This window comes from Mycetomoellerius zeteki, unplaced genomic scaffold (genome assembly GCF_001594055.1).
Source record: "Mycetomoellerius zeteki isolate Tzet28-1 unplaced genomic scaffold, Tzet1.0 scaffold197, whole genome shotgun sequence".
Classification (NCBI taxonomy): Eukaryota; Metazoa; Arthropoda; class Insecta; order Hymenoptera; family Formicidae; genus Mycetomoellerius; species Mycetomoellerius zeteki.
In genome coordinates this window covers 132,877-160,851 of record NW_017256926.1, presented here as the reverse complement: position 1 = coordinate 160,851, position 27,975 = coordinate 132,877, and the positions used below count along the sequence as shown (strand labels likewise).

The following is a 27,975-nucleotide window of genomic DNA, read 5'->3' as shown; positions in this document are numbered from 1 at the left end:
CCATATCTCAGTTAATTTATTCCAATTCTAATTATTAATTTAGACTACTCCTCCCCCTGCACTCATGATGAATCTGGGATAATGCGCGATTTATATTTCCAGGGAATGGAATAATAAAAGTACAAATATTAGCATAAAAATATGAGTATTTATGTGGTATATTAACAATATACAGAGAGAGTTTATAAGTACAAACGCCGAGATAGTTCTTACATCTAATCCCACTCTCCAATATACATAGCACGCGGGGTCGGAGGTATCACGCCTCTCGTCGGGATCGGTAACCTTCCGTATATGTGATTATACGGCGACTCATTCCTATTGTCCGAATCTGGAATCATAGCAGCAATTATTACTAATAAACGTGATTATAAAACAACTTATTAATATAAAGCAGCTATTATCACTGTTATTATTTCTATTCCCTCTTCATAAAAAATTTATTTAGAAATAAACCATAAAAAGATAGGTAAAAAATGAATCTAGAGTAATAAAAGATAATAATAAAATAATAAAAAGCAACCAAGAAAAAATCTAAGTATATATTAATCTGAAATAACAAATTAATTAGATGGAGTCTATATTACGTGATGTTATTTGTACCGAACTAATTTACGTATCTAATAACGCAATTATTTTTAGATAAGTGAAAAATGATAATCACTTAATTATTTCTTACCAAGCCCGCTTTCGAAGCTTCTGGCATGATACATAATGGGCGGTCGATGGGCCGGTAGATGCCCATATATCTGGGAAGATTGACTACTAGCGTAAGCGGCGCCTACATAAGACGGCGCCGGCTGTGTCCTGGGATGTCCTCGAGGCGGAGGAGGACCCACCTTGCTGTGACCATTTCTTGCCATTTTGACGAAATTGGGCACGCGTGCCCGTAAACCGCAATAATATGGATCGTCTGAAATACATAAATAGTCAATTTATGCGAGATATGTTTAAAAAATGAAATGTACATTAAAATAGAATACAATTGATCTTTTAAAATATAACATAATATGTTATAAAAAAAATACATATTATGAATATATATTATTAAAAATACATATTATGAATAATACATATAAAAATAATACATATACATATTATAATACATATTATTAAAAATACATATTATGTATTCCTCACCGTATTTTTTCTTATCGTCGTGTTTACTTCGCTTCTCCTCCATCATGTGGTGCTTCATCGTCCTACCGTAGTCGTCCTCTATATCGTCGTAATCAGGCTGAAATAATAGTTAAAATAGAAGATTTTTTTCAACTAAATAGCATAAGGGCTATGGAAAACAAGAAAAACTTAAACAAAATTTTTAAAAAATTGGTCAGTCATAGTAGAGATCATAATGTAAGAGGCAGTAAATCCAACATGTTGATTTCTTTACTCTTACATCAGTGCTGAAATTTACTTCCCTGATAGCAAAATATTAGCAATTTGGGGCCAAATTGGCAGCAAACTCCATCAGATTTTGACTACAAAACCATAGATCTGTGTCCGTATTTGGCTATGGATTTGTCGATAAAGCCTGTTGACAGGCTATGCTAGCAGATTGGTGGCAGAAACCGAGCAGAGTCTGTTCGAATCAGGTTCTGCTCTCAATCTGCCGTCAGGTTATGCAAGACTTTGCTCGGTTTCTGCTACCAATCTGCTGGTATAGCATGTCTAGCAGGCTTTGTTATATTTCTAGCAATAATTTACTGACAATGTCAGATAATACAAATTCTGTATATAATTTGATGCCTTTCTGCAATCAAAAATTGGTAGCAGACTCTGTTCAAAATCTGTCTCTGCAGGCTTTGCTATCAGGATTGTAATTTTCAGCTGATTTTCAGCTTAATTCCCGTCTCTTACCTCATCAATCCGCGCGCAGTCTAAATGCCGATCGGCATTGCAAGTAAATTTGTTGCAAGTAAATTCCAGCACTGGCTTATATCCTACTTAGTTTTTCTCAAATTTTTCTGTGCGCCAAGGCCCTAATAACCTAATCGTTTTTAATGTTTTACCTTGGGGATGCCGTGACCATAGAGATTTTCTCGAGGCGGCAATTTCGGCGGTCTCTCTGCACGCCGATGCTGGTAACTCGTTGACTGCATGTAGATTTGCTCCCGCGAGTCTCTATCTGTCGACATTATTTCGCTAGGACCTACGGACGATGACACACCGGCCACGCTATAGGGATCTTCGTCAGGAATTGGTATTCTAGGTCTATTCTTTATATCCACCGGCCTCTGTAATGCTAGAACTAAAAGAAGATACAACAGAGATAATAAAAATTATTATTTGAAAGCGATAATACGAGCATTATTCTAATTCCCTTTTGACAAAAAAGCGTTAATATCCAACTCTGAATGAACTGAAAAGAAGTCATAATTAAATCATATAGGTCATCAACATGATTCATTTGATACTTAAAAATAAACTTATAATCCAAGTAACAAGCTAACATTATTTGTCGACAAAATGACGACAAATAGCATCAGTTTTTTACTTAAATAAGTGACAAATAAGAGCATGAAGATTCCAAGTAGACACAGAAGTCATGAGGACATCATGACCTCATTCGTCACTTAAGTCAATTTTTAGGTATCAAATGACGTCATGATGACGTCCTGTGCTACCATTATGACTTAATTATTACTCCGTGTTCTACTTGAGAATCTATAGTCCAGAAAAAAATAGATAAATATTATAGAAACGGGTTAATGCGCGAAATTAGTACACTTTATTGTGCCGTTAGATAATAAAATAAATATTTTATAATTAAAAATATTTGCATTTCACTTTTACACTCAGATTAAACCAATGCACAGCCTAAGTAGAACACAGAAGTCGATCATAGTAATATCACATAAAGACATCATCATGACCTTATTTGTCACTTATAGTTCATTTTTAAGTATCAAATGACGTCATGATGACGTCCTATGATATCATTATGACTTTATTATGACAGTGTTCTACCTAGGAACGGCTTTAATATGTACGAGTACATACTAGCGTTTTATAACGAATTCGCTATAATTAGATAAACCTCAAATATTGTTCGCAAACCGTATATAGAAATTCTATATAGCGTTTAATGTATGTCACACGCTTTCCAGCAGCATACCTGGTGGGAGCTTCGACTTGAGCATGTCCAATCCTACCACGTTGACGATGAGCACCCATACGGGGCACTGAAGCAAGTCGGCTTCCGTTCTCACGAATATGATAGCGCTCAGGCATTGCATCTCCAATCGTCGTCTATCCGGATAAGCCCTTCGTGTCTCTCGCGACAGATTCGTTTGGAATTTATTCATGTCGAACAGCTGAAATGAAGTCGGTAACGTTCAACGTTCGGTGTTTCACGATATTAAGGAGAAAGCTAACGGTTGCGTCACCAAGCTATGGCATCAATCGGCTTCCCGACAGCGAGGGATACGCGTAATAAAAACGTATTATCGACGAAGGAGTAAACTAATAAATGGACATGAACAGGAATTCTTTAGTCAGGAAGAACAACCGCGGATCATGTTAAGCGGCGGAACATTTCGCTCTCCTTTCATACCGAGTGCGTGGCGTATGATTTCCTGACGATAAAGAGATTTAAACGCCTCTTATTATACGGTTCGGTTGCTTGTAGTTTTAATTAGAAAGGCGATGCGGTTTCTCTATCGACATGCATTCACACAATCGTGATAAAGCCAATACATGCCGATCTCCTCGCGTGCAATGTGTACGCAGTGGCGAGGGAAAACTTTTTATTGTTATTATTTTTTTTAATTGCAAGAAGTAGACAAGAATAACTGAGATCCCCTCCCCCCTATCGCGCAATTGACCCATTTTGATGCTTTCGCCGATAAATGTTTCCAACGCGGACGATTATTAAGAAACCGCGAAACATTAACGTCGACCCACCTTTCCGGGTTTCTCGTGCTCGAGCGCACCCTGCGAATTACGTATGATCTCTGGACCGATCGCATTGTCCTCCTGATTCGTTGATTTCACATACACGTTATTTTTACATAATCTCTTGATGAGAATATTGCCCTGCTCATCCATCTTTATTTTAACTCCTTGGTTTATATGACGCTTAGCCTCCTCCGTTTTCGAGTCTCTCATAGGATTATCAAATCCGCAAAGCCCTATTCTGTAAATCAATTTTCCGAGATGTATAATAATGCTAAATATTATACAACTTACGTAATATATTTATATAAGTTATAATACTTCGCTTCACAAAAAAAACTTTTTAAAAAATATCTACATTTGTGTAACTTTATAGCCCTTAGTACAGATAATTAAACAAGAGATTAAGTGAAAATTGAATTAATTACATACATATATCTCTCAATATAAAACATCGTAGGCATTTTTATTAGACAATTATATTTCAACAAAAAGATTGAAATAAATCAGTAAAATTTAAATAATCTATATATTTACATAGGATTTTTTTCATCTTGCAATTAGTATCTAGATTCATCAAATATTGATATACGATTAAAAAGCACTCGATACTACATTTTACAAAATTACGAAAATTCTTAGTGGGACGCTAGATAAATAATTGTATCTCAAATCCAAATTGTGTGTACCTGAATCCGTCGAATCCGTCATTCGAGCCGTTTATCGTGAGGACAGGTGCTCTGGCATACGCTTTCGCAACCCGTCTGTTCCTCTCAAAAACAATAACTTTCGCCCAAATTTCGTCATCTATCTGATTCCATTTATCTAAGACCTCTTGTATGTGATCCTGCAAGTACAAAACAGACGAAAGATGAGCTAATATAATTCGGATGAATCATTACTTTGCACATCAATGCTAATATATTAACAACTTTTGTTTACATTCAGTTACTTTGTTTAAACAAGAAACTGCAGTGAAAAAAATTACCTTACAAATCTTAATACATATTTCTTTCGAATAGCAATAAGTAAACATTTACTTACCGTAAATAAATATTTAGTCAATAAAAAAATTAATGGTTTTTTTTATTAAATAAATATATATTTACATTTAATAAATATTTACTTAGAATTAGTCAAACAAATATTTATTAAAAATTTTTTCATTGTAATCGTATGTGAATTATATTGTATATGAAATATATATATATGTATAAATAAAATATTAATATACATATATATCTACACACACATCTAAATAACGATATACATAATATCGATAAAATTTATAAGTAATAAATAAAGATTACCTTGTACAATTTATCCAAGTTATACCACACGTCTTCTTCATCTTGTTCCTCGTACTGCGACTCCACAAGATTATCTCGCGAACGCGAAAGTATTTTCCGCCTCGATACCATTTTGCGTTCCGATAGTCAATCTGAAAGCAGAGAAAAGAAAAAAAACGATCCTCACCATGTAATCTCTCTCTTAATCTCTCTTTGCGTTGAACGTTCGAGCATCCCCGTGGAATTTTCTCATTCGTAAAGAAGAGAAAACTTTTATTTCAATTTATGTTAAAGGATCCGAAGAAAATTTGTCGGAGATTTGTTGTTAGATTTAAGAGTCATCAATTATGCGCTTATCGAAGCTTATTCTCGCTTCTCTGAATACGAATATATATAGAAATAATTCTCTCATTTGCAGAGAGAAAGAGAGAGATATTATCAATCTTGCACGTTTTATCTCCCGCAGCCATTAACTTATGAGTCGTTTACAGTTTAAAAGTCGAAGGGATGATCGGGAACTTTAGCATCACTTCTAAAGCAGTCAGATACGAACGAAAGGAAAAGACTATTCGATAAATGTATATATACCTTGTTTCCTATTTCTCTCTCTCTCTCTCTCTCTCTCTCTCTCTCTCTCTCTCTCTCTCTCTCTCTCTCTCTAGTACTAATTTTCTTTAATTTGGTATTTATTATAATATTTTGTATTCCATTATTTTATTTTATTTTATGCTAAATACTTAAATTTGTACACATATTGTTTCCTTTTTTGTTTCATTTTGTTAATTAATTTTCTTTAATTTTTGTTTTCAATTTTCTCTGCTCTTTATATCATTTTTGCTTCAATTTTTTCTTAGAGAGCATAGACTTAAAACGGTAATAAACGCTCTCTTTCTCTCTCTTTCTTCTTCTCATTAGCTGTATTCAGAAGAGAAAAACTAATCAATAGTGATTCTTTAATATGATTGGCTCTTGCCTTTAATCCTTCGCTGAATCTTAAGTGTAGGAACCAATCATATTAAAGAATCACTAGGTGCTAATTGATTTTCCTTACGGTGCGACTAATGCTTTAAGTAGCGAGAGCGATAAAAAAAAGAAAAAGGAAGGAATCGCCGCTACGATTTACGGGACACGTTCGATGGGGCAAGTGTACCCGTACGATAGAACTTGTATCCGGCTTCGTGACGTGACGTCATTCCAGCTGATCTTCGGCATCACGTCACGTTATTCTTCTCAGTGTTGAAATCTCTTCGGTCTCTGATGAATAATAGAAATTTTTTCACCACGATTTATGTGGTACATTTTACAAAGAAAAGGTATATACAACGTTGAAAATTATGCGGATCTAAGAAACGCACCAAATGAGGAGAAAGTGACTATTTAAAATGACTTTATTTAAAATTTGACTGTATTGACGTTAAGAATCAAAATAAAGTCATTTTGATTTTTTTGTTGACTGTACTTCTGGATAAGATTGATTATTTATTTCTTGTGAACTGAATTATAATTTGATAACTGATTACTCTTATAAGAAAAATTTTCATCATTTCAAATTACGAGTTTATACAAGCCGTTTTAAAAAAAATAATTACCTTCGCGATTTTTTTATCACGAGCTGACATTATTTTAACGTATAATTTAACGCTCAATACTAGAAATGAAGTCGAGGGGAAATGAGAAACGAGACGGAAACAAGATGTCTCTAAATAAAAAAGAACCACGTAGAGTCGAGAGATCGCGTGCGGAACACACTGTATACTCAATCTGACCTGATTAATTTCGAAGATTGCATCGTCGTGTCTAAAACAACAAAAAGAAAAGTGTAAAAGCGAGGAAATAGGTTAAGGAAATTGCCCCGCCCTAGAATGCAAAAAATTATGCGAAAGCGGACGAATCAGATTCAATGGGGCGATAGCGCAGGTGGAGTACGGTTGATTTACGATGAGCTTCGAGCATCGTGAAAGTGTTGTTATTAAACGTATCGCTTGGCTACGACTGATGTCCGAATTGGCTTTCACGACTACTCTTTCGCGCAAGATCTTTTATTTATAGACGCGTATTTTTAATGAGGAAAAAATAGGCGGCGATTCTCTCTCGAGAAATTGGTCAGCGTAACACTTACGCGCGAAAACGCGATTTACTTTTACATTTTATTATGCAAGATACATCTTTAACATACACAATATATATTAATATATTCCCAAGGAATACATAAAAGTCAATAACAAATCAAAATGATTTTATTTTGATTCTTAACGTCAAATTTTAAAAAAAAATCATTATTTCCCCAAAAACACACAAAGTCACAACAAAAAATTAATATAATTTTATTTTACTTCTTAATATCAGTAAACAATTAAATTTTGTAACCGAAAATTATTATTTTGACTTTCATGACGTCAAAATAAAATCATTTTGACTTTCTCTTGACTCGATGTGTTCCTTGAGTTATTGAATTCAATATTAATATTTTATTCATATATGTAGAAAAAATTAATATAAACAAGCAATATAATTTTGGAGCGTATTCTTCCATTTAAACACTAAAATCCCAATTAAAGTAAGAACCTCGATCATTGACGAAAAATAAAAAATTTTTTTCGCAAAAATTACGATAATTATTTAAGAATAGATTAATTGTAAGTAATCATCTCTATTTTTCGAAAGCAAAAATTTTATTTCGCTTAATTACAATGTTCGCTCTCTCTTCGTAATAAATAATAATGACGAACTTAACTGTACACGCCTAAATTCCACGGATTATTCCGGAGATATTCGCGCCTCGCACCGTTCGATGCGACTCCCCGTTGAAGTCAATACTGTACCGCTATATTTAATCGTACTCGACGCGTAACGAAACACGAAGCCTCGTATGGCTCCAAGGTACCGTAATGTCGATTAGGTAGTTGCAGCACGCAACGCGCCCGGGTCGATCCCCGGATTAAATCCCCGAAAGCGTCGCTGCCGTTAACTTCGGCGTGGCGTCGCGTCGCGCCGGAGATACGAATTCCGATCACCTGGCTCAAACCTATGGAATTTCACGCGTCAAGGCAACGATCGGTCGATGTCTCATCGGGAAGACGCGTGACGCGAAATCAACGAAAAAAAAAGAAAGAAGAAAGGAAGAAACTATACTAGTATGACGCGAACGCGCTCGAATCCGCGATTCGCGGCGTCGCGATAAAATGGCGAGACTCGCGGAAGAGTAGAGATCTCGACGGAGTTTCTTCGCGCACTTCGAACATTATTTCGGATTTAAGTCGAACACGTCGCGACTGTCCAAATACAAAAAGAAGCTGAGCGACTTCAATTGATAATTCTGAATTTTTACACGGAAAGAATACTTTGTTGAATTATCTAAACAACAACTTTTATAGCTAGATATAGATCTGAAAATAATTTTGTTGAATCGTTAAAAGAATTATGTAGGATGGTGTTAAACTGATTGTCAGAGAATGTCAAAACTTTTTGTAGCATTTCTCATGCTTGATATTCCTATGTGATCATTTTGGTGGTCTAACAATTTTTTTTTAGATCTGCATCTAAATTTTTAGATACTTCGGCAAAATCATTTTTTCGTGTAGAAGTCAGATGGAATTGTCGATCAGGTGGAATTAGACTTCGTTAATAAGCGAAATCTCATACAACACAGTTCTCCAAGGAGCGCCCTGAGAAAGTCCTTAGGATATCCTCTCTGGACAGTTTAAAGACATCTCTCTCCAAAGAGTGTCTAAAATATTAGAACGTCTTTAATGTTGACGCCAGCTAAACTTCTAATGAAAGTTGTCCATAACAAACTAGGCCTGTTCTCTTTAAATGAACTTCTTGCACAGTTAACCTTTTCTCTTTTCTTCTCCAACGTGGAGAGAAAAGAAGAAAAAGAGTGAACTGTGCAAGAAGTTCAGCTGAAAAATAGAGGCCAGTTATTGTCTGTTATTCGTATTCGCTCCAATTATTTCCTCGACACTTTTTCATGTATCTTAATGATCTATTCAGCTGTTTCTAGTGAACCACTAACTATATATACTCCGATACACATGCGCTTTAATTATCGGATTACGGACAACCGTTTTTCGCAGGAGAATGCGCGACTTTTTAAGCAGACTATTCTTGCGGCAATATCGAAGATAAGAAGAAATAATTGACGTAACATTGCAATATTTACGTAACGAAACCGAACGATCTTCGTGGCGGTGGTGATGACCCCCTATCCCCTCTTCATTTACGAAAGAGCGTATTCTCCTTTAATCGGAGAGAGAATCCTTGGATGATATTCATAGTCCATTCCTTTAAGACTGTCTTAAGTATAAATGTCTTAAGATAATATTATACAGCCCTCTAATTGATTTATGACAGCTTAAGATTGTTTTAAAATAATCTCAAATATAAGAATTGACTATGAATATCGGCACTAGTTCACAACATCTTAAGATTGTACTTAAGACGGTCTTAAATATAAAAACCAACTTCAAGCATCAAAATTATTAAAATTGTTTGTCAATTTAATTCGCGAAATTACTACAGTAGTTTAATTGCGTTTATAGTCCGGAAAAACAATTCGGCGCGCAATTCGAGAGATTACAAATATGTATATATATTATACAAGTACATATATAGTATATATAGTAATTCAAGACTGAATTATTTAAGCAATAAAGATCCAGCTTCGATCGTTATAGGCATTTTTAATTTCTAGTATAAAAACCAACTGATGAATACCGGCCCGTGACACATTCCTAGATAGAATAGAACGACGAAATCTGACTCACGAGTGGCGCTCTTCTATTCCGTGTCTCCACCGACGATTTCGCAACGTTCTCCACGTAGTAGATGCTTCATGCCGTTTGTCCATTATCTCACCGCGGGGCACGGGATTGCGTCCGAGCTTGCCATCTGTTTCGCGCGCGTGCACATACGATATACGCGTCTCCCTAGGGCGAGACGATTACGACCGATTTCGTAATGATGAGGCCCGATCTCGTGTACCGATAATGAGAAAAAGGGATCCGACCTGGATCTCGCGCAGGTCGCGGATCTAACGGTGAGAGCCTCCACGGAGGTGAAAGAAACGTCACACGACCGACTCTGCCTTTAGCGAACGAGCGAGCGAACGAGCGAACGAACGAACGAATGAACGAACGAACGCCCGGTCGCCACCAGAATTTCCCTGAAACTGCTTTCACTTCTCCGAAGAATGCGAAGGCTGTTGTACACGACCAGCGGCAGCGTCTAGCACGGCTGGAATACAGCGCGCACACACTATGAGGAATCCCCACCTCCCTCGAGAGATCGGCAGTACGGCTCGCGATCGTTCGCTATGGTGTGTGTTTTGTGCAGACACACGTTCACAAACTCATGGACACTCGCACACGAACACGTACACGTGTACCGACGTGTACGTACACATGAACGAGCGGCGTACACGACCGTTCGCACGCTCCTTCTCTCCTTTTTGCCTCTCTCCACCTCTTTTCTTAACGAATATTTTACCATGTCCCTCTCGTTTCTCCACGATTTTCTTCACTCTTTAGCTTCTGTCGTCACGTGCCTCTCCGTCTTTGTTGTGTGGGGGGCGATCGTGAGTATATCTTCCCTCTTGAAAGATATCCTCTCTGTCTCCCTCCCTCGCCGATCCCTCTCGATTTCTTCTCTCGGCTCTCTTCGTTCTTCAGCTGCTGCCTTCGTCTGCATCTCTTCATCTCCCCTGTAGATTTCCATAGATATATGTCTTCTCTCTTTATCAATTTCGCTTCCCTTCTCTTTTTCGATTCCCTTCGCCTCTCGGCGCTGTCTTCTTGCCTTCGCTGAAATACACGGGCATATATCTCTCTCCTCGTCCTTGCTTTCGTACTCTTTTCCCGTTTCTTCAACTTCGAGAGCGGCAACTCCGTCCCCGCTGTTTAATAATCGACTGCATCAAAATCCAGTTCTTTTAGGCCGGTATTCATAATCCGTTTTTATTTCAAGACCGTCTTAAATAATCTTAAGATGCTAATACGGCTCTCTGGTCGGTATTCATAGTCAATTCTTAAATAAGACTGTTTTAAGTACAATCTTAAGATGTCATGAATTAAACAAAAGCTGATATTCAGTCGGTTCTTATATTTAAGATAATCTTTAGTAGTCTGAAGATATAAGCGAATCGCACTGTTCATAATCAGTTCTTATATTTAAGACGATCTTAAGTACAGTCTTGAGATGTCATAAGCCAATCACAGGTCGGTATTGTATTTCGTACTTATTTTAAGACCGTCTTAAGTAATTTCTTAAGATGCTAATATAGCCTCCGATTGGCTTTTGACATTTTAAGACTGTTATACTTAAGACAGTCTCAAATATAAAAATCAACTATGGCCGATATTCATAGTCGGTTTTTATTTCGAGACCGTCTTAAATAATGTCTTAAGACGATAATGCGGCCCTCTGATTAGTTCATAACATCTTAAGACTGTACTTAAGACGATCTTAAAATAAGAACGGACTATAAATACCGATCTCTGATTGGTTCTCTCATGACATCTTAAGATTATACTTAAAACAGTCCCAAATATAAGAATCTATAAATACTATATAAATACAGACTATAAATACTATAAATACATACTATAAATACCGATCTTAACTATTTTTTTTTAATTCTTCTTCGTAATTTCACCATTATTCTAATGTCTTGTTCGCTAGCCTCTCTTCGCTAATTCAGTTCCTTTTTCTTGTCATTTTCCTCCGATTGTTTCTGTCCACATTTCTTTTCTTCCTCCCTCTACTTCATCTCTCTTTCATCCGCCATTCTACCACGCACCACCTACTCCTCCTCATGCACATTCGTTTATTCTCTTCTTGCTCGTGAGCACGATCTCTCTCTCTCTCTCCCTCTCCCTCTCTCTCTCTCTCTCTCTCTCTCTCACCTTCTTTCACCAAGTCCCAGTCAACTCGCCAAGTGACTTCGATGAGTGCAACAGCAAGATTTCGAAGCAGTGGAAGGAAACTGGTTATACTCGGCCGCGCGGCAGCGGTCAGGCATTTTACGCACACACCCTTTCGCGGGGACAACCCCGCCGGGGCTCGTCGCGAAATACTCCTACGCGACCGAGGCGTAACGAAAGCGAATTACGGGGCTGCAATTAAACGAGAGCGAGAATTAAGCGAGGACGCGCGGGGATCGCGTAAATCGCAATTACCACGATCCGCGCATAACTACGCGAATGCGCGACAATTATCCCTCTTTACGATTATCGCGTGATATAAATTCATGGAACTTACGAGCGTAATATTCGATCGATAAGACGCCGATATATCCACCGTTTTAATTTGCGCGCAGCGATAAACCCTATAAAATTGCCGACGAAGAAGATCGGGTCGCTGTCGCGCGGTGAAAAGTAGCGTGTAACAACGATCGACCGTCCGTGACTACTTTCTTGCGAGGCACCCTCGGGGAAAAACCCAACCACTGAACTGCTCGCATCCAGTTCCTTAATATTTATGCCTATTAATAATCGATACAACGAGCGATGACACGAATCATTTGCGCACAGAAAGAACAGTTCTGCTAAATTATCTAAAAATGTAGATAATTTCTGGATCACCAAATTAATTATGTAGGACGCTCAAATTAATGACTAGAATGTTAAAACTCTTCGCGCTAATTGCTATCGACCTTTTAGTGTTCTACGTAATTATTTTGAGAGTCGAACGAAATTATTACTAGATGTATCTGAAAATACTTCAGATATATCTAGTCAAATTTTTTGAAACTTCATAAGCAAAATCTTCTTTCTGTTCTTTTCGTAAATTTCGATTGACTACAATTTCTGAAATTCTTCTACTTTTTCTTAATTATTAGCGATTCCTATATACGAGATATAATTAGCCTTTCGTGAAAAATCCAATCTCTCTTTTCAACATTTAAAAAAAAATAATAAAAAAATTATTTTGCTAAAGTACTTAAAAATTTAGATAAATACAAATCTAAAAATAATTTTATTTCAACAGTCAAAATAATTATGTAAAAAACTCAAGTATGATGAGTAATGCTGTAAAAAATGTTGACATTTTAGCAACCAGTTTCAGCGTCCTACATAATTATTTTAATGGCTCAATAAATTTATTTTCAACGTATCTATAGCTGTATCTATAGCCAAATTATGAAATACGTTAACAAAACTGTTCTTTTCGTATGTAATGGAACGTAACAGTATTTCTTTCAATGTCATTAAGAAAATAAATTAAAGCTGCCTGTCTTAAGCGGCGATGAGATCTTAAGGCATAAACTTAAGCTTAAGACTTAAGAAATTGACCAATCGATATTCATCGATTATTCTCCTCAAATTCGACTATGATTAGACAATTTCTTTAATGCTTAAAAATTAAGTTTTGTTTAAGTTTTGCTCCTTAAAATCTCATTATAGACGCCGCTTTAGAGGCAGATCGATTGCGGCGTTTTCAGCTGGAAATACACCTGTATACGAATTGGTACCCCGAGGCAGAGAAAAGATGCATTATATAGCCAGATTTCGGAATCTTATTTCTTGGTTCCAATCGAAACTGCTATTAAATCAGCCTTCTAATACGCCGAATCTGAACTCGACAAGCCGACGGAAACGAGCGGCCGTTCCAAATCGACATCGAATACATTCGCCGCGCTCTTTCCTTGGCCTATATAGTCATCCGGAGCCGAACGAGAAAAGAAATTATAAATATAGTCCGTCGTGTGCTGCGGACGGGATAAACGTCCGGCGGCCGCGGAATACGTCGAGCGTGAAACGCGTTTTCCAGCACGTTTATAGAACAGGCGTGCTTCGGCCGTTCGTTCGATAGAAAGCGAGGAATCCGCTTGCCGCGGAAGCGAGCGAGCGAGCGAGCACAGCGGCAGCTTGCGAGCCGCTTGCGGCTTTCACGATTATGCTTGCCGCTTGCGCGAAAGTCAATCTCGCAATCATCGACTCGCGCGGCGCAATCGCGCGAGCCTCGAGACATAGTATGACGTCGGTGCTAGGTCGCACAAGATTAATTTCCGTCAATTCCGATGAGTTTACGATTTCTGACCTCGATTCGATTTCCGCGTACAAGACGGATCTCTCGCCGATTCTCGGCGCGAAAAGAACAATTTTGCTATGAAGTATTTAAAAATTTAGCTAGATACAATCTAAAAATAATCTTGTCGCACCATCAAAATAATAATATAGAAATCTGAAACATATGATGCTGCAAAAAATTTTGAAGCTCTTAGCAACCAACGTTCTACGTAATTATTTTGAGCGTCCTATATAATTATTTTGATGGTCCAACAAAAAATCAGATCTGTATCTAGTTAAATTAGATGCTTCAGCAAAATCTTTTCGTGAGAGCAAGATATCTCTGGCAAAAATAATCGGAGTCGATCATAGAAAGAACGATTTTATTGAAGTATTTAGGTACATAAAAATGTAGGTACAGAACTGAAAATAACTTTGATAGACGATCAAAGTAATTCTGTAAGAAACTCAAATATGATAAGCAATATTGCAAAAAGTTTTGACATTTTAGTAGCCAGCTTGAACGTTCCATAATACATAATTATTTCGATAGTCCAAGAAAATTATTTTCAGATTTGTATCTAGCTAAATTTTTAGATCCTCCTGTAAAACCATTCTTCTCATGAACGTAGAAAAGAGAGTGGCAGAAGTGTAAATGAAACTTCTAGAAGACGAAAATTGAGACAACGAGACATAAAAGAAGCGTATTAAACGTCTCTTTTTCGTTATTTCAATTTTCGCTTTTTATAAGCTTTGCTTACATATGCTTCTCACTGCATTCTCCTCTTACATTCGACTTACATTCCGATTTTTATTTTCGCCAGGGATATAATTATTGGTATATATTCAAACGCGTGAACTCAGCGAAATTATACCGGTTTCGTTCCCCTGCCGATACTCGTTTTCACAGAGCAGACCGCTGCGGGATTCCCCGAGGACCGGATCTTTCGCGTAGACGCCTCGACGAAACGTTAAAAACGCATTCCTCGACCCAACTACAATTCCCCGTCCGTTTTTGGACGAGAAAGTCGTAAGTAGAGATTGGGGAATTAGTTGCGCATCAACCAATTGACTTTAATTACGTGTTTACGGACACGCATCGTATGAGCTAAACAAGCTATCGCATTTCGTCATCTGTAGAAAAGATGCGTTTCCAACGTCTATTGTTATTTGGCGGGGAGGCAGAGACGGGAACGTTTGTGATCGCCGTCCGATGCCGCGGCGAATTTTAAAAATTTGCCTCCGCGGATCTCCCTCGGGGATCGCCCTCGAGCATTCGCTTCGTGTGGAACGGTTGCTAAAGAAGAAAAGGGAAGCGAGAGAGCGTTATGGCGCGAGGGGGAGAGACGTTACGACATCGACATCGGTCGCAAGCCGCGAAACGCCACGCTCTCGTACGATATGTACTATTATACGATATATAGGTATAGTTGAGAGCGAGCGTGGCAAAGCAGAATAGCGCACTAGTCTGTTGAGATCCTGGGTTTGGTTCTCGGTAGTACCAAAATATTTTCATACGCTCCCTTTCTCCCCTTTATACGTGTCCCTTTCTCTCTCTCTCTCTCTCTCTCTCAAAAGGAAGTGGCAACCCATCGAGGGAGAGTATCTTCGACAAGAACACTTCTCTAACAAAATTTTGTCGTTCGGAATCGATAAACTGTCGGTCGTAGGGTCTAAAGTCGTAGAAAAAATTAACTAATCACAGTCGAATATGAGAAGAATAATCGACTATAATTGGTCAGTTTTTTCTACGACCGCTACGACTTCTATTGTAGACCCCGTATAAGCACAGACATAAGAAAAGTCATCATTGCACGCTTGGCCACGAGCAATAGGACTAAGAATAAGAAGGGTTAATACTTGTAATACTTCCTTGTGATAATTATTCCCATTTTCATTTACCTTTTTTTAAGCGCGAACGTAGTGTAACAAACAGCACCCTGGTTTGTTATACTACCTTCCAAATAGAACACAGAAGTCATGACGACATCATCATGATCTCATTCGCCACTTATAAGTCAATTTTTAGGTATCAAATGACATCATGATGACGTTCTGTGATACCATTATGACTTAATTATGACTCCGTGTTCTACCTGAGAGATCCCGGGTTCGACGCTTATAGCTTCTCTCGGAAGGCAATGGATGCATTCAGCGGGCTCAACAGTTGAGTGAGCGCTCGCTATTATTGGTATATTCTTTTAGATCATCCAATCAGAATTTTAGATCTAGAAGAATACATCAATGGCAGCGAGCGCTCGCTCAACAGTTGAGTCTGCTGAACGCAGCCAATGGCAAACCATCAGTATCAAAAGAGTAGTATCAAAAAATAAATCGCTGACCAAAATTGTGTATCAATGCCTACTAATGCTCTATAGTAATGTCTACTAATGCCCACTAATGCTCTAGTAATGCTCTAATATGTAATACTCATTAATGTCCATTAATTAATGCCCCATTAATGTCCAGTAATGTCTCATACCGTTTATTATAATACATAATTCTCTTAAGTAACGTCCAGTAATGCCCAGTAATGCCTCAAATGTCTACACCGTAATGTCCTCAACGATTTACCCCTTGAGTAGTATACTTGCTCAAGAAACCTCTCTATCAAAAATTGCAGTTCGAATCGACGTTCAAACTATAGATCTCCATATACCTTATGTACAATCAATGTGTGCACGCAGTCAGGTATACACAAGAGAGGCGCTAGTGATAGCGTATGGCACTTGAAGAAGAAGATATACGACGCTATACATGTGAGCGGCAGAAATTCCCAACTTGCGTTCGCGAAAAGTCCGCGGGGCCGACTTTCCCGGGCTCGGCGCTCATAACAAATTACAAGGACCTGTTGCGCTCTCGCACATATAACGAAACGTCCCCATACAACGCAGATAATTCCAGCAACATTGCAATGTTTCAGCAATATACAGAAGCTATACATTTATATAGCAGGTTATCTTCATGTCTAGATTTATATTATTAGTATGTCAATCTTTCTTGAACATTGCAGTTCATTTCACGAAGGGGTAACTACTAGCTGAAATATTGTCCCACAGATTAAATGATTTCATCTGATTATCACTACATATGAAGTCATTTGGTAAAATATACGATTTTATTTAATATTATACGTATACAATGATTTCTCGAGTGGTTGCATATGTAATTATCGGATTATACATAGAGATTTCATATGAATTTTATAATGATTTCGAGGACTCTGTCCCAAGATTACAAGTGGTTACCCTCTCGTCATTTCATCAAGCCCATATAGTACCGAAAGTTTTCAGAAATATCTCCGAAATATTTCAACTGAAAAGTGAAACATTTCATAAAAATTGCGAAATATGTCTGCAACATTTCTGAGACAGCTATTCCTGGAATAGCAAAATGTCCGCGATTCTTGCACATGAAACCTTGTTGAAAGATTGATGAAATGTCACGGAAAGAATCTACAATCTTTTTGAAATATTACCAAAAAGTTTTCAGTTATTTTTAGTACTTCAAAAATGATATTTAAATATATATTTGATTGATACTTAAATAATATTTAAATTTATTATGTTGACATAATAAATTTAAATATTATTTAGGTATCAATTAAACATATATTTAAATATCATTTCTGAAGTACTCAAACTTTATTAAGAGTTTTGTAATCTGTTTACAAATTACAAACTTGGTGAAATAAACTTAAAGTATTTCTCATAAATAGTAATTATATCGCCAACTATTTCGATTAATTAATCATATATTATATGTATAAGTACATATACATGATCACTATTAGAAAGTCATTTACACTTGCAATTTCCACACAATATCTATTATTTATATACAAAAGTTTTTCGTAATTAACGCAGAACAAGTCATTCATATACAAAAGCTTTCGCAATTAAAGTAAAACAACTCACGATAACACTAAAATGATGTTAAACTGAACCGTGATTGATTAAAAACTGACTTTTGATAAACATATTAGAATCATTTTAACATCATGATGATTTTTTGTTCTTTTTAAATATGTTTTTCAATTTATTGTATATGATAGATTTTAGAAACATTTCTGTTAAAACATTTCATATGACATATTGTAGAATTCTTTCAGAATTGTTGCACATGAGATGTGAAACATTTCTGAAAATTTTCCGCAACAATCGGTACTGTATGGGAGGAGAGGAGCAGTCTGATATTGTTTCAATAATATTGTAATAACATTGCAACGTTGCAGTAATGTTGCAACAACATTGCAGCGTTCTAGCAATATTGTAATAACAACGCAACGCTGCAGAGTTCCAGTATGAATATTGCAGCAACGTTGTAACATTCGGGCAATATTGCTGCAACATTGTAGCATTTCAGCAATATTGCAGTACATCCCAGACGATATACATTAATCTGTAACACCTCTTTATGATATATTTTAGATATCTGTTATATATATAACAGATTATATATATATGTATATATATATATCTCTCTCTCTCCTAAAGAACATCTTTATGATGTCTTCATAAAGTCTTTCGAGCATGCATATTATCTGGAATTAGGCCTGTTCTTATCAAAGAACTTTCTAAACCGGTGCACACGGTGCAATAAATGGAATTGAAACAAATATAGTTTCTGTCACTTTAACTTATTGTACCGTGTGCACCAATTTAAGGAGTTCATTGATAAAGAACTTACTGCAACGTTGCGCTGCAAGTTTCTGCGTTGTATGGATCCGCGTGAAATAAAGATCCTATGAAACAAAAAAAGGAACGCGATTCCAGCAACGACGAGGCCACGAAGAGGCTCGCGAATCGTTCACAGTTCACTTCGCGAATTGTATCGTCGTTCGGGCGACGCGGCGTGCGAGCAAGACTCACTTTCACGTCGCTCGCTCGCCCGTTCTCCTTCCTCGCGCCTTCCAGCGAGAATGTATCTCACGTAAGCAAATGTCGCGCTCGCTCAATTCAACGGCAACGGCAATAATGATGATTGAGGATGACGGCGATGACGATTGAATCGTCTGCTCGGAATGGCATTTTTACCATCACGGATCCACGCGCTATATTCGCATATGTTTAAGTTTCAGACGCACATGCGTGCTTTATACCTCTATTTGTTGTACGTTTTAAATTTCGAGGAATCGCATATCCCGCTGGTATCGCTTCACCCCCGCGCCGCGGTAATTGTTGAAAAGTCTTTACACTCCACAGCACAGGAGCTTGCAACATTGCTGCAACAATTGCAATGAAGAAAACGCAGCTTTGCAACTGTTGGAAAAATTCTTGAATATGATTGGTTTGTACATTTAGATCCGGCAAAGAACTAAGAGCAAGACTAATCATATCCAAGGAACACACCAAGTCGAGAGAAAGTTAAAATGATTTTATTTTGACGTCATAAAAGCAAAAAAAATGATGATTTTGGGTTACAAAATTTGACCGTTTATATATCCTGATTTTTTGTTGACTTTTATGTATTTCTTGAGTATTAAAGAATTTTGCAACAGTTGCAAAGCTGTTTTTTTTTTCTGTTGAACGCAGCCAATATTATCGGAACGTTGCAATATCGCTGTAATATTGCTAGAATAATCCGTGCTGTACCGAGAAAACCTCCTTTCTCGCAGCGATCGTTCTCCATATGTCGCGCGCAGATTTTCTAGGATCAGGCGATCTCCCGCGGGTTACTCCTCTACGTACCTCTCGAGTGACAGCGCCTGGCGAGCACGTCGCGTCGCCCCGCGACCGCCTCCGCCGTTCTCCACCGCCTACAATATGGTTCACAGACTGGTTCGCGATAGGCACTCGCGCTGCTCGTCACCGCGCTCTCTCCTATCCATAATCGGCGAAAGTAGCGTTGGCTCGCAACGAGACCGTTGCGTTTTTCCACGATTAATCCGCAAAACTATCAAAAATACTCGGTGACACGATCGGCGGACACTATCAACGGCAAAAGGATCGACAGGGCGAAAAGGTCCTCGGCAGCGTGAACCAAGTTCTCCTCGCGACGGCTGCGGCTGTCGACCACTGTCGACTACTCTCGCGCGAACACGAGCGAGCTAGCGAGAGAGCGAGTGAAATGAATGTGCGATCGAGGGGGGAGAAAGGGGAAACGCGCGGGGTGCCTCGTTAAGTAAGGCGCGCGCCTTTATTCGGCCGTGCCCCGCTCGCTCAAGAGCCTGCAAAGAGCCTCCTTCGATCGCGGCGTATCGCCGTTCACTGCTCCGCCGCTGGTGGACCATGGTGGACCGCCGCAGCAGGCGAGAGCCTTGCGCCGCTCGGCATCACCGCGAGTGAGAGTCCACCGTCCACCCAGGACGTTCACCATGTTGGTGAACAGTCGGACGGCGCATGCGTGTGTACCACCCCCTTTGACTCGCTGTCTACCTTCACCGATGACGTCAAAAATAGGACAAGGAGCTGGTGGCCTTTGCTACAAGGCGCGCCGCGAAAAGGGGGTAGGGGGGCGGAGGAGGGGGAGAGGAGGGCCACTGAACTGTCCCTCGATGTCTTCTGTCTCGACCTCGCCTCTCTATCTCTCCGTTTCTCTCTTCCTCCCGCCGCCCCCGTCACTGGCGACGGTCCTCCGGCAGGACCGGAGGCGGCTAACTGGCGGTTTAGCGATGAGGGAGGAAAAGGGTACGCTTGAATTATAGGAAAGATTATAGGAGCGCGTAACAGGCGATTGAAGCGAAGAAATAATTTATTAAATTTATTTTTTTTTGCGCTTAAAAAAAGTAAATTGAAGTTAAATTTAATGAAATATATAATAATTCATATAAATTTCATAATTCGTTAAATTTATTTTTTTGTCTAAAAATGTAAATTCAAGTTAAAGTAAATTTTATGACGTATTAAATTTATATAAATTATTTCTTTCAAGAGCATTTTGTAGAAATTATATTCGAACGAGATGTATTATCTATTCGTACATGTGACGTACATCTCAGATGGCGAACTCGATATCCTATGAAGAGGATGGAGGGAACCAACAAGCGATGTTGGTCCCCGCGAACTCGTGATCCGTTTCTTCTCTATTCTCCAGCCTTTTCTCTCTTCTCACTAGCGAATGGAGGGGGCTATGGGAGCCATGACTCTCCCCTCATTGAAGTCTCCTTTTTTAAGAATATTCATAGCAAAGTGTTATATAATATTTTTAATAATTCTAAAATGCTTAATCATAATTTTGAATTTTCCAAAAATATTTTTTAATTTAAGAAACTCCTATTAGATATAAAAGGCATAAATTCCATTATATTATTCCTTTTTTATGTTAATATAATTTTAAAAACAAATTTTAGCTATGAATTATACATTTGAATAATACTGTTTCAGTATAATAATAAATTTAATATAATAATAAATATTATAATTTAAATAATAATTTAATATATTTTATCTTTTTTCATATTTGACCTTAAAAAATTTGCGACGCGCCCAATGGTCCCCCTTGACAAATTTTTGAATCGCCTATGGTCTCTTCTTCTCGCAGAAGGCGTCTCGTCATCTGTTCTTTACCTCGTTACCCGTCTTACTACCTTGCGTCACGTACGTGCATGCTTGCATGTGCACGTACGCGTTGTCCGTCCGCATTACAAATTTTTGGTACCGCCCCGCGCCCGTGGTGCGTATTCACGGCGGTAATAGATAAAGACGAATCTGAAATCGAGGTAACGATTATGTGAATTATTTTTATAATTGTATCAGTATAGTTGTGAGTGGTTGTAGTCAGAGCTGGATAATATTTAAAATAGTAAATATTTAAAATATGTATTTAAAATGGAAATGATATTTTGCATTTTCCATTTTAAATGGTTTTTGAAAAACCATTTTCATTTTACATTTGAAATGGGATATTGTCTATCATTTAAATGATTTTTCTATATTTTCATAAATTTTCCCCAGAATTATTGACGTACGAGAAGAATTAAGTCCCATGATAAAGACTTTTTTATGAATATTCAAATAAACTGCAAATTAAACTATAAAGAGAAAATTAATTCCAGATAGTCCATAAATATTTATTCTTAATAAAAAATGAGTGTTCCAGCGTTATGTAAAATACTATACACATTTCTAAAAATGTATATTACTCTTAACATCTAATTTTGACTGCGCTTTTCATATTGATTTGATTTATTCAAGTAAACGATCCTGTTTTCAAATCATAATATTAAAAAATTTTAAATATTCCGTCAGAAATACTTTATTTATAATACTGTAGTCAGAGTTTCGAATTCCGTTGAAAATGGATTTCAAACGTAAAATACGTTTATAAAATTTATACCATCTTGGCGGAAAGTTTTTATGAAAAACTACATAGATTGAAACAAGATCTTAAAAATTCTTTTTCGTAGTGGGACGTAAAATAGTGTTATTTGTTTAAAAAACCAAGAAATCCTCCGCTCACAAACAACGCAACTTTACGTCTTATATACGAATATCTATAAAAAACTATGGATTTCTGAGACAAACAAATCTCACTCTATGTCTCACTTATGAATATATCTACGAAAAATTAAGAATTTCTAAGATCTTATCTCAATCTATATAGTTTTTATGTACTTTTTCATAAAAGTTTTTTTCCGCTATGGCAGGAAAAACCATTTTTTTGCATTCGAAAACCATTTAAAATACCTATTTATCCATTTTACATTTAAAATGGATTCGAAAAACTTATTTTGCATTTTGCATTTTAAATACATTTTTAAAAAGTATTTTACAATTAATATTTTAAATGGAATTTGAAAGGCATTTTATCTAGCCCTGGTTGTAGTTGTAAGAACTGATTAATTACAGTTGAATATGAGGAGAATATTTGACTGTAATGGTTAATTCTTACAACAATCCTATCTAAGCACAATCTACAGCACGAAATATATTGCAGCAATATTTTAATAGTGGGCCGTATTACAAAAATTGCAGAAATATTGCTGCTATATTGAAATTTTAATATTTTATATTGCAACAATATTGTGAACCATTGTAATTTTAATGGTTACATTCAGCAGAAAAAGCAACAGTTTTGCAACTGTTGTACGATATTCTTTAATATGATCCTCTATAGCACAAAGTTACACAAAAGTTGCAGCAACACTACTGCAATATTGCAGAGATTTTGTAACAATATTGCTGCAAATTCTGTGCTATATGGGATTGATTTATAGTTATACAGTTAAATCCAATAAGGAATTAAAAACAAGATCAATCACATCAAAAAATTTTACAACAGTTGCAAAGTATATTTTGGATTGTACTAATCAATATAATACTTTAGCAATAAAACTGCTTTAATTACTGGAATATTGCAACAATATATCTGCAATATTTCTCTAAACATTGCAATCATTTTGCAATAATATTTTATTTTAACAGACATAAAAATATTTCCCTAGAGGAAAAACGTGAAAAGTGAAAATTTTTATTATCGAAGTTAATGGAGAAAACTTTTCACAGGGGAAAAGTACATGATCAGTACCCTGATTAGAGAGCGAAGTCGTGACAGGCGTCCAGTCATCAAGGCGAACATGAAGAATCACTCGCTCTCTTTAGTCTCTTTAGATTTATTTTTTGTGTACTGAACTAGTGTACACTTGTTGTACTTAAAATAAAATAAGTATGTATTTTTAAGTTTGGCGAAAGCGAGATAGAAAGTTTTAGTGCAGTTCATTACAGCGACGAACAACAGGCGTTGTGTCGAACAATTTCCATGTCCCGGGATCTGGAATGCGGGGGGATAATGTACGGCGTTCGTGTTGTCGATTAAGAACAAGCGCCTACTTTTGCTACTTCGTCAAGTGGAATATCCGGTGGTATCGGAATATTAATTCAAAATTCTATGTTCTTACCGCGCGTAGCTTTTAGATTTTATCATTCCGTTCAAATCAGGATAAATAAAAAAATAATTTTAAATTGATCTATTATGCATACAGAAAGAAAAAAAAAAGTATTAATTAAATATAAAAACAACCACGAAAAATTCGTGGTTTGGCAAAATTTCTGTTAATTTTTTTCTAATTCACATGTACTTTGCTAGGCCACTATGTTAACGAAAGATTATTTTGAATTATTTTCGCTCATTTGCAGATTTTTAATGAATTTCTAAATTACAATTTCTAAATTAATATTTAATGAAGTATGAAAAGGTACAGGACTATCCAGTTTAATTTAACTGAAAAAGTATATTTATTATCAAACAGGCTGTATGTGTGTGCGTGTATATGTGTACATATACTTCGCGCGTGTGTGTATATAATGTATTAATTCGTAGTATTGGCAATACTAATAAAAAAAAGTAAATTGATGTCTTCGGAGTTTATTAAAGCATAATATGTAAATACAAACGAAATCAAGCTACAAGAGCACTGGCCGTTGAACTTTCGTATTTCCAGTTTGGCGGCAGAGATCCTTTCGCCTTATAGTAACGCGCCAACCTGTGAATTCTCGACTCGACAAGAATTAAACGGAATTTGGAATCTTTATCTTTGCGATTTCGCTCCAAGTGTTTGCGCACAGCGACGGCCTTTTTGATCAAGTAATAGAGATCCTCTGGTAGATCGGGAGCCAGACCCATGCTCTTTACAATACGCAGAATCTTATTTCCTGTACGGAATCGTACTTGTGCTACTCCATGTGAATCACGAAGTATGACACCTATAAAAATACAAAGTATGTTGTTTTATGTACCTTTCTTTTTGTCATTTTAATTATCAAACTTGTTATTTTAAAATAGTGTCAGTGATAACCTATTATGAAATGACAAGTGATCAAATTCACATCAAACATCACTTATTGTAATCTTGCAAACATACAATATTTCAGAGAATCAAATTAAAAACTCTAAGATCCCCTGCGTACAGTTTGCTTTCAAATATATTGATTCCTTCAAATTAACAGCTAGTAAAGCTTCTATTAACAGAAAAATAAATGCATATCAAAATTACCAATTTGAGACGGTGTATGTCCTTTTTTCGCTAGTTTGTAGATAAGTTCTTTGCAATCTTCTGGTGTTAGCTTCAACCAAGTTGGTACACTTCGTCGGTAAGGAAGCGCCGACTGGGATATACCTTTTCTAAAAAATATAATATGCCGTCATATAATACGAGATCCGATTGTCTCAGTCTGCTGCATCTCGTCGATTCGCATAAAGGAGGCACGGCAGTGTCGCTGCGCTTGGCTTAGCGCCAAGACACTTCCGTGTCTCCAGATGTATTATTTTAAACTATAAAAAAAATATATAATGAAATATAAAAATATACATAATTAAGTTATATAAAATAAATCATGTTTTAAAATTTTAACTAATTAAACAAAGTAATTTTTCAGAAGTACCTATGCGTTATATAAAAATACGAATAATTAACCAATATAATAATATAAGAGTGTTTTAAAATATTAAATAAAATTTAATATGACCAATATATTAAAAATAAGCGTAATGACTTATCTTTAATATATTGGAAATATTAAATTTTATTTAATATTTTATAATACCCTTCATCTTTGTTGATCTTTGTCCAGCTCTTTATTATATTAGATATAAAAGACTAAGTTCTTGATTATTAAACACATTTCTACAATACTGTTAAAGATTAACGAAAAAATTAACATTACATGTCAGTAACTTGATTAAATACTCGTGCTTGACAAATGTTTCATTGACATTGCAATATTTGCAGTTATAGGAGGAACAACGCCATAATACGATCTGCCATCGCGGTCACACCATGCGTACACGTGACAGGTTATGTATTTGTAAAAGCAACGTACTCGGTTTACCAAGATACATGGCACACAAAAAAACCGAATCATTAGATCGCTCAACAACTGTACATTATAAATTATAAAGCTGATAAATAATAGGGTAATTGATCGTTCGAACGAAAAGAACGGAGTCACAAACACATGGTCACTGGATGTGCACGCCGACAGAACATTTCGACGCCGATCTTGGTAAATCGCGAACGTCGTGATGAACAGAAAATTAATTAAAGAGATTACGTCGATGATGCGATAAATATTGTTATTACCCGTGTGAGTGCATACGACCCATCTTGTCGGGATTTTTCCAACAGCAACGTCGTCCACGAAAGGAAAATGAAAAAGGACGGGCAAGAGAAGACGGTGAGAGAAGATGGCGAGAGAATGGCGCCCTCCAGCGCCCTCCTTCGGATGACGAAAAACCGGAAACACAATAGGTATGTTGCTCGAAATCCTCAAAAATATTTGAACTTAGGCCGGAATCAGACTACGCATTGAAGATGGAGATTGAAGATTGAAGATTAAAATTTGGCCGGTGAGGACAAAGGAATTTTAGTTCCTATTGTTTTGATTGGTCAAATTTCAATCTTTCAATCTTTAATCTCAATCTCCAATGCCTATCCGGAATCAGACTACGCATTGAAGATTGAAATTTGACTAATAAGGACAAAGAAAGTTTAGCTCCTTTCGTTTCGATTGGTCAAATTTGAATTTTTCAATCTTCAATCTCAATCTTCAATGCGTAGTCTGATTCCGGCCCAATTCCGGCCTTAGGCTGCGTCCCCATGGAAAAAGAAACAGCGAAATGAAATATTTAGCCTGGAATATTAAAAAAAGGAGGAAAGAAGAAGAAGAAAGATGAACTGGTGCAAAAGTTCAGCCAAAAAGAACAGGCCTAATGCATCATTGAAGTTAAGGCTTTGCGCACAATGGAGGAAATATTAGGAATAGGAATAGATATTAAGATTTCAACCTATCAGAAACCGTGTATTCCGGTGTAACTGGTATCTGATAGGTTAAAATCTTAATATCTATTCCTGTTCCTAATATTTCCTCTATTGTGCGCAGGGCCTAAAGCTCTATATATATCAAAGTAGCGCATTCCTTTAATCTGAGCCGAAATGCCGACAATCTTTCTATTGGCTATTTCGACCGCCATTTTGATTTAGTTGTCTGTAGTTCAATAAGCGCTTAGTATTAATAGTATAAGGTATGGTTAGTAGGTCCAACATGGAGGATCTATGCGCTACTTTGACTGCGTTCAGCAGACTCAACAGTTTTGCAACCGTTTTATGATTGTCTACTGAGATAGGACCATTCTTCTAGATCTAAAAGTATGATCCAATCAGCGCGAAGGAAACTTCCAACAGTTGCAAAACAAACGTTCTGCTGAACGCAGCCTTTGATATATAGAGCTTTAATTGAAGCAACCAATCAGCGCTATTCTGAATGCATCTATTGGCTGCGTTCAGCAGAAAAAGCAGCTTTGTAACTGTTATAAAATTCTCTAATATGATTGGTCTTGCTCTTAGTTCATCACTGGATCTAAATGTATAAACCAATCATATTCAAGGATTTTACAACAGTTGCAAAGCTGCTTTTTCTGCTGAACGTAGCCATTCGCTCTGTGAATAGGCTGCATTCCGAAACCCATCTAAAGAAAAGTGTTGCAACCTTTTAGGCCCTGACTATACAATTTTGCTTGAATTATTTTTTAAAAAGTATGTAGAATTTAATTATTATTATTATTATTTATAATTTATTATATATGTGTATGTACATATAGTGCAGTTTAACGCAAAAATTGAAAACAGACTATTGGTCTGTTCGCGTTGCTTGCACTTTTTACATTCAGCATCTTCGCATTCTCTCTTTTCAACGCCCAAATATACATCTATCTCATTTTAAGTTCGAAAATTTTTAGGGATTTCAAGCAACGCGAACAGACCTGTTGTTTTAAGTAAACAAATTTACTAATTATAATTTCATTGGTCAACATCTAGTGAATTTCTCTAATGTCTCATAAGAAAT

The 27,975-nt window shown here is 36.7% G+C and overlaps 2 protein-coding genes across 4 annotated transcripts; both read right to left on the bottom strand.

Moving 5' to 3' along the window:
- Positions 1–139: 139 nt before the first annotated feature.
- On the bottom strand, positions 140–20,423 carry exp (expansion). 3 transcript variants are annotated; one of them, XM_018447043.1, is made up of 9 exons: positions 19,885–20,420; positions 5,208–5,338; positions 4,587–4,744; positions 3,907–4,138; positions 3,119–3,317; positions 2,013–2,251; positions 1,141–1,237; positions 680–913; positions 140–331 (listed from the first exon to the last, which is right to left on the bottom strand). In XM_018447043.1, exons 2-9 carry the CDS (start codon positions 5,316–5,318, stop codon positions 216–218), a joined length of 1,386 nt encoding a protein of 461 aa, XP_018302545.1. In that variant the 5' UTR covers positions 5,319–5,338; positions 19,885–20,420; the 3' UTR covers positions 140–215. The 3 variants fall into 3 exon arrangements, with proteins under 3 accessions (XP_018302545.1, XP_018302547.1, XP_018302548.1); XM_018447045.1 differs by lacking the exon at positions 19,885–20,420 and adding an exon at positions 9,953–10,337; XM_018447046.1 differs by having other exon boundaries at positions 150–318; positions 19,885–20,423.
- Positions 20,424–24,483: 4,060 nt separating this feature from the next.
- Positions 24,484–26,336, bottom strand: RpS13 (ribosomal protein S13). Its single transcript, XM_018446998.1, has 3 exons — positions 26,214–26,336; positions 25,128–25,255; positions 24,484–24,837 (listed from the first exon to the last, which is right to left on the bottom strand). The coding sequence occupies exons 1-3, from the start codon at positions 26,234–26,236 to the stop codon at positions 24,533–24,535; spliced, it is 456 nt and encodes a 151-aa protein (XP_018302500.1). The 5' UTR covers positions 26,237–26,336; the 3' UTR covers positions 24,484–24,532.
- Positions 26,337–27,975: the final 1,639 nt, after the last annotated feature.

Coding starts and splice junctions, on each gene's coding strand:
- exp (XM_018447043.1), bottom strand. CDS start 5,318: ATGGTATCGAGGCGGAAAATACTTTCGCGTTCGCGAGATAATCTTGTG. Junction 4,745..5,207: donor ACTTGGATAAATTGTACAAG/GTAATCTTTATT, acceptor TTGTACTTGCAG/GATCACATACAAGAGGTCTT. Junction 3,318..3,906: donor AGCACGAGAAACCCGGAAAG/GTGGGTCGACGT, acceptor ACTTCATTTCAG/CTGTTCGACATGAATAAATT.
- RpS13 (XM_018446998.1), bottom strand. CDS start 26,236: ATGGGTCGTATGCACTCACACGG. Junction 25,256..26,213: donor GGTCGTATGCACTCACACGG/GTAATAACAATA, acceptor TATATTTTTTAG/AAAAGGTATATCCCAGTCGG. Junction 24,838..25,127: donor ACATACACCGTCTCAAATTG/GTAATTTTGATA, acceptor GTATTTTTATAG/GTGTCATACTTCGTGATTCA.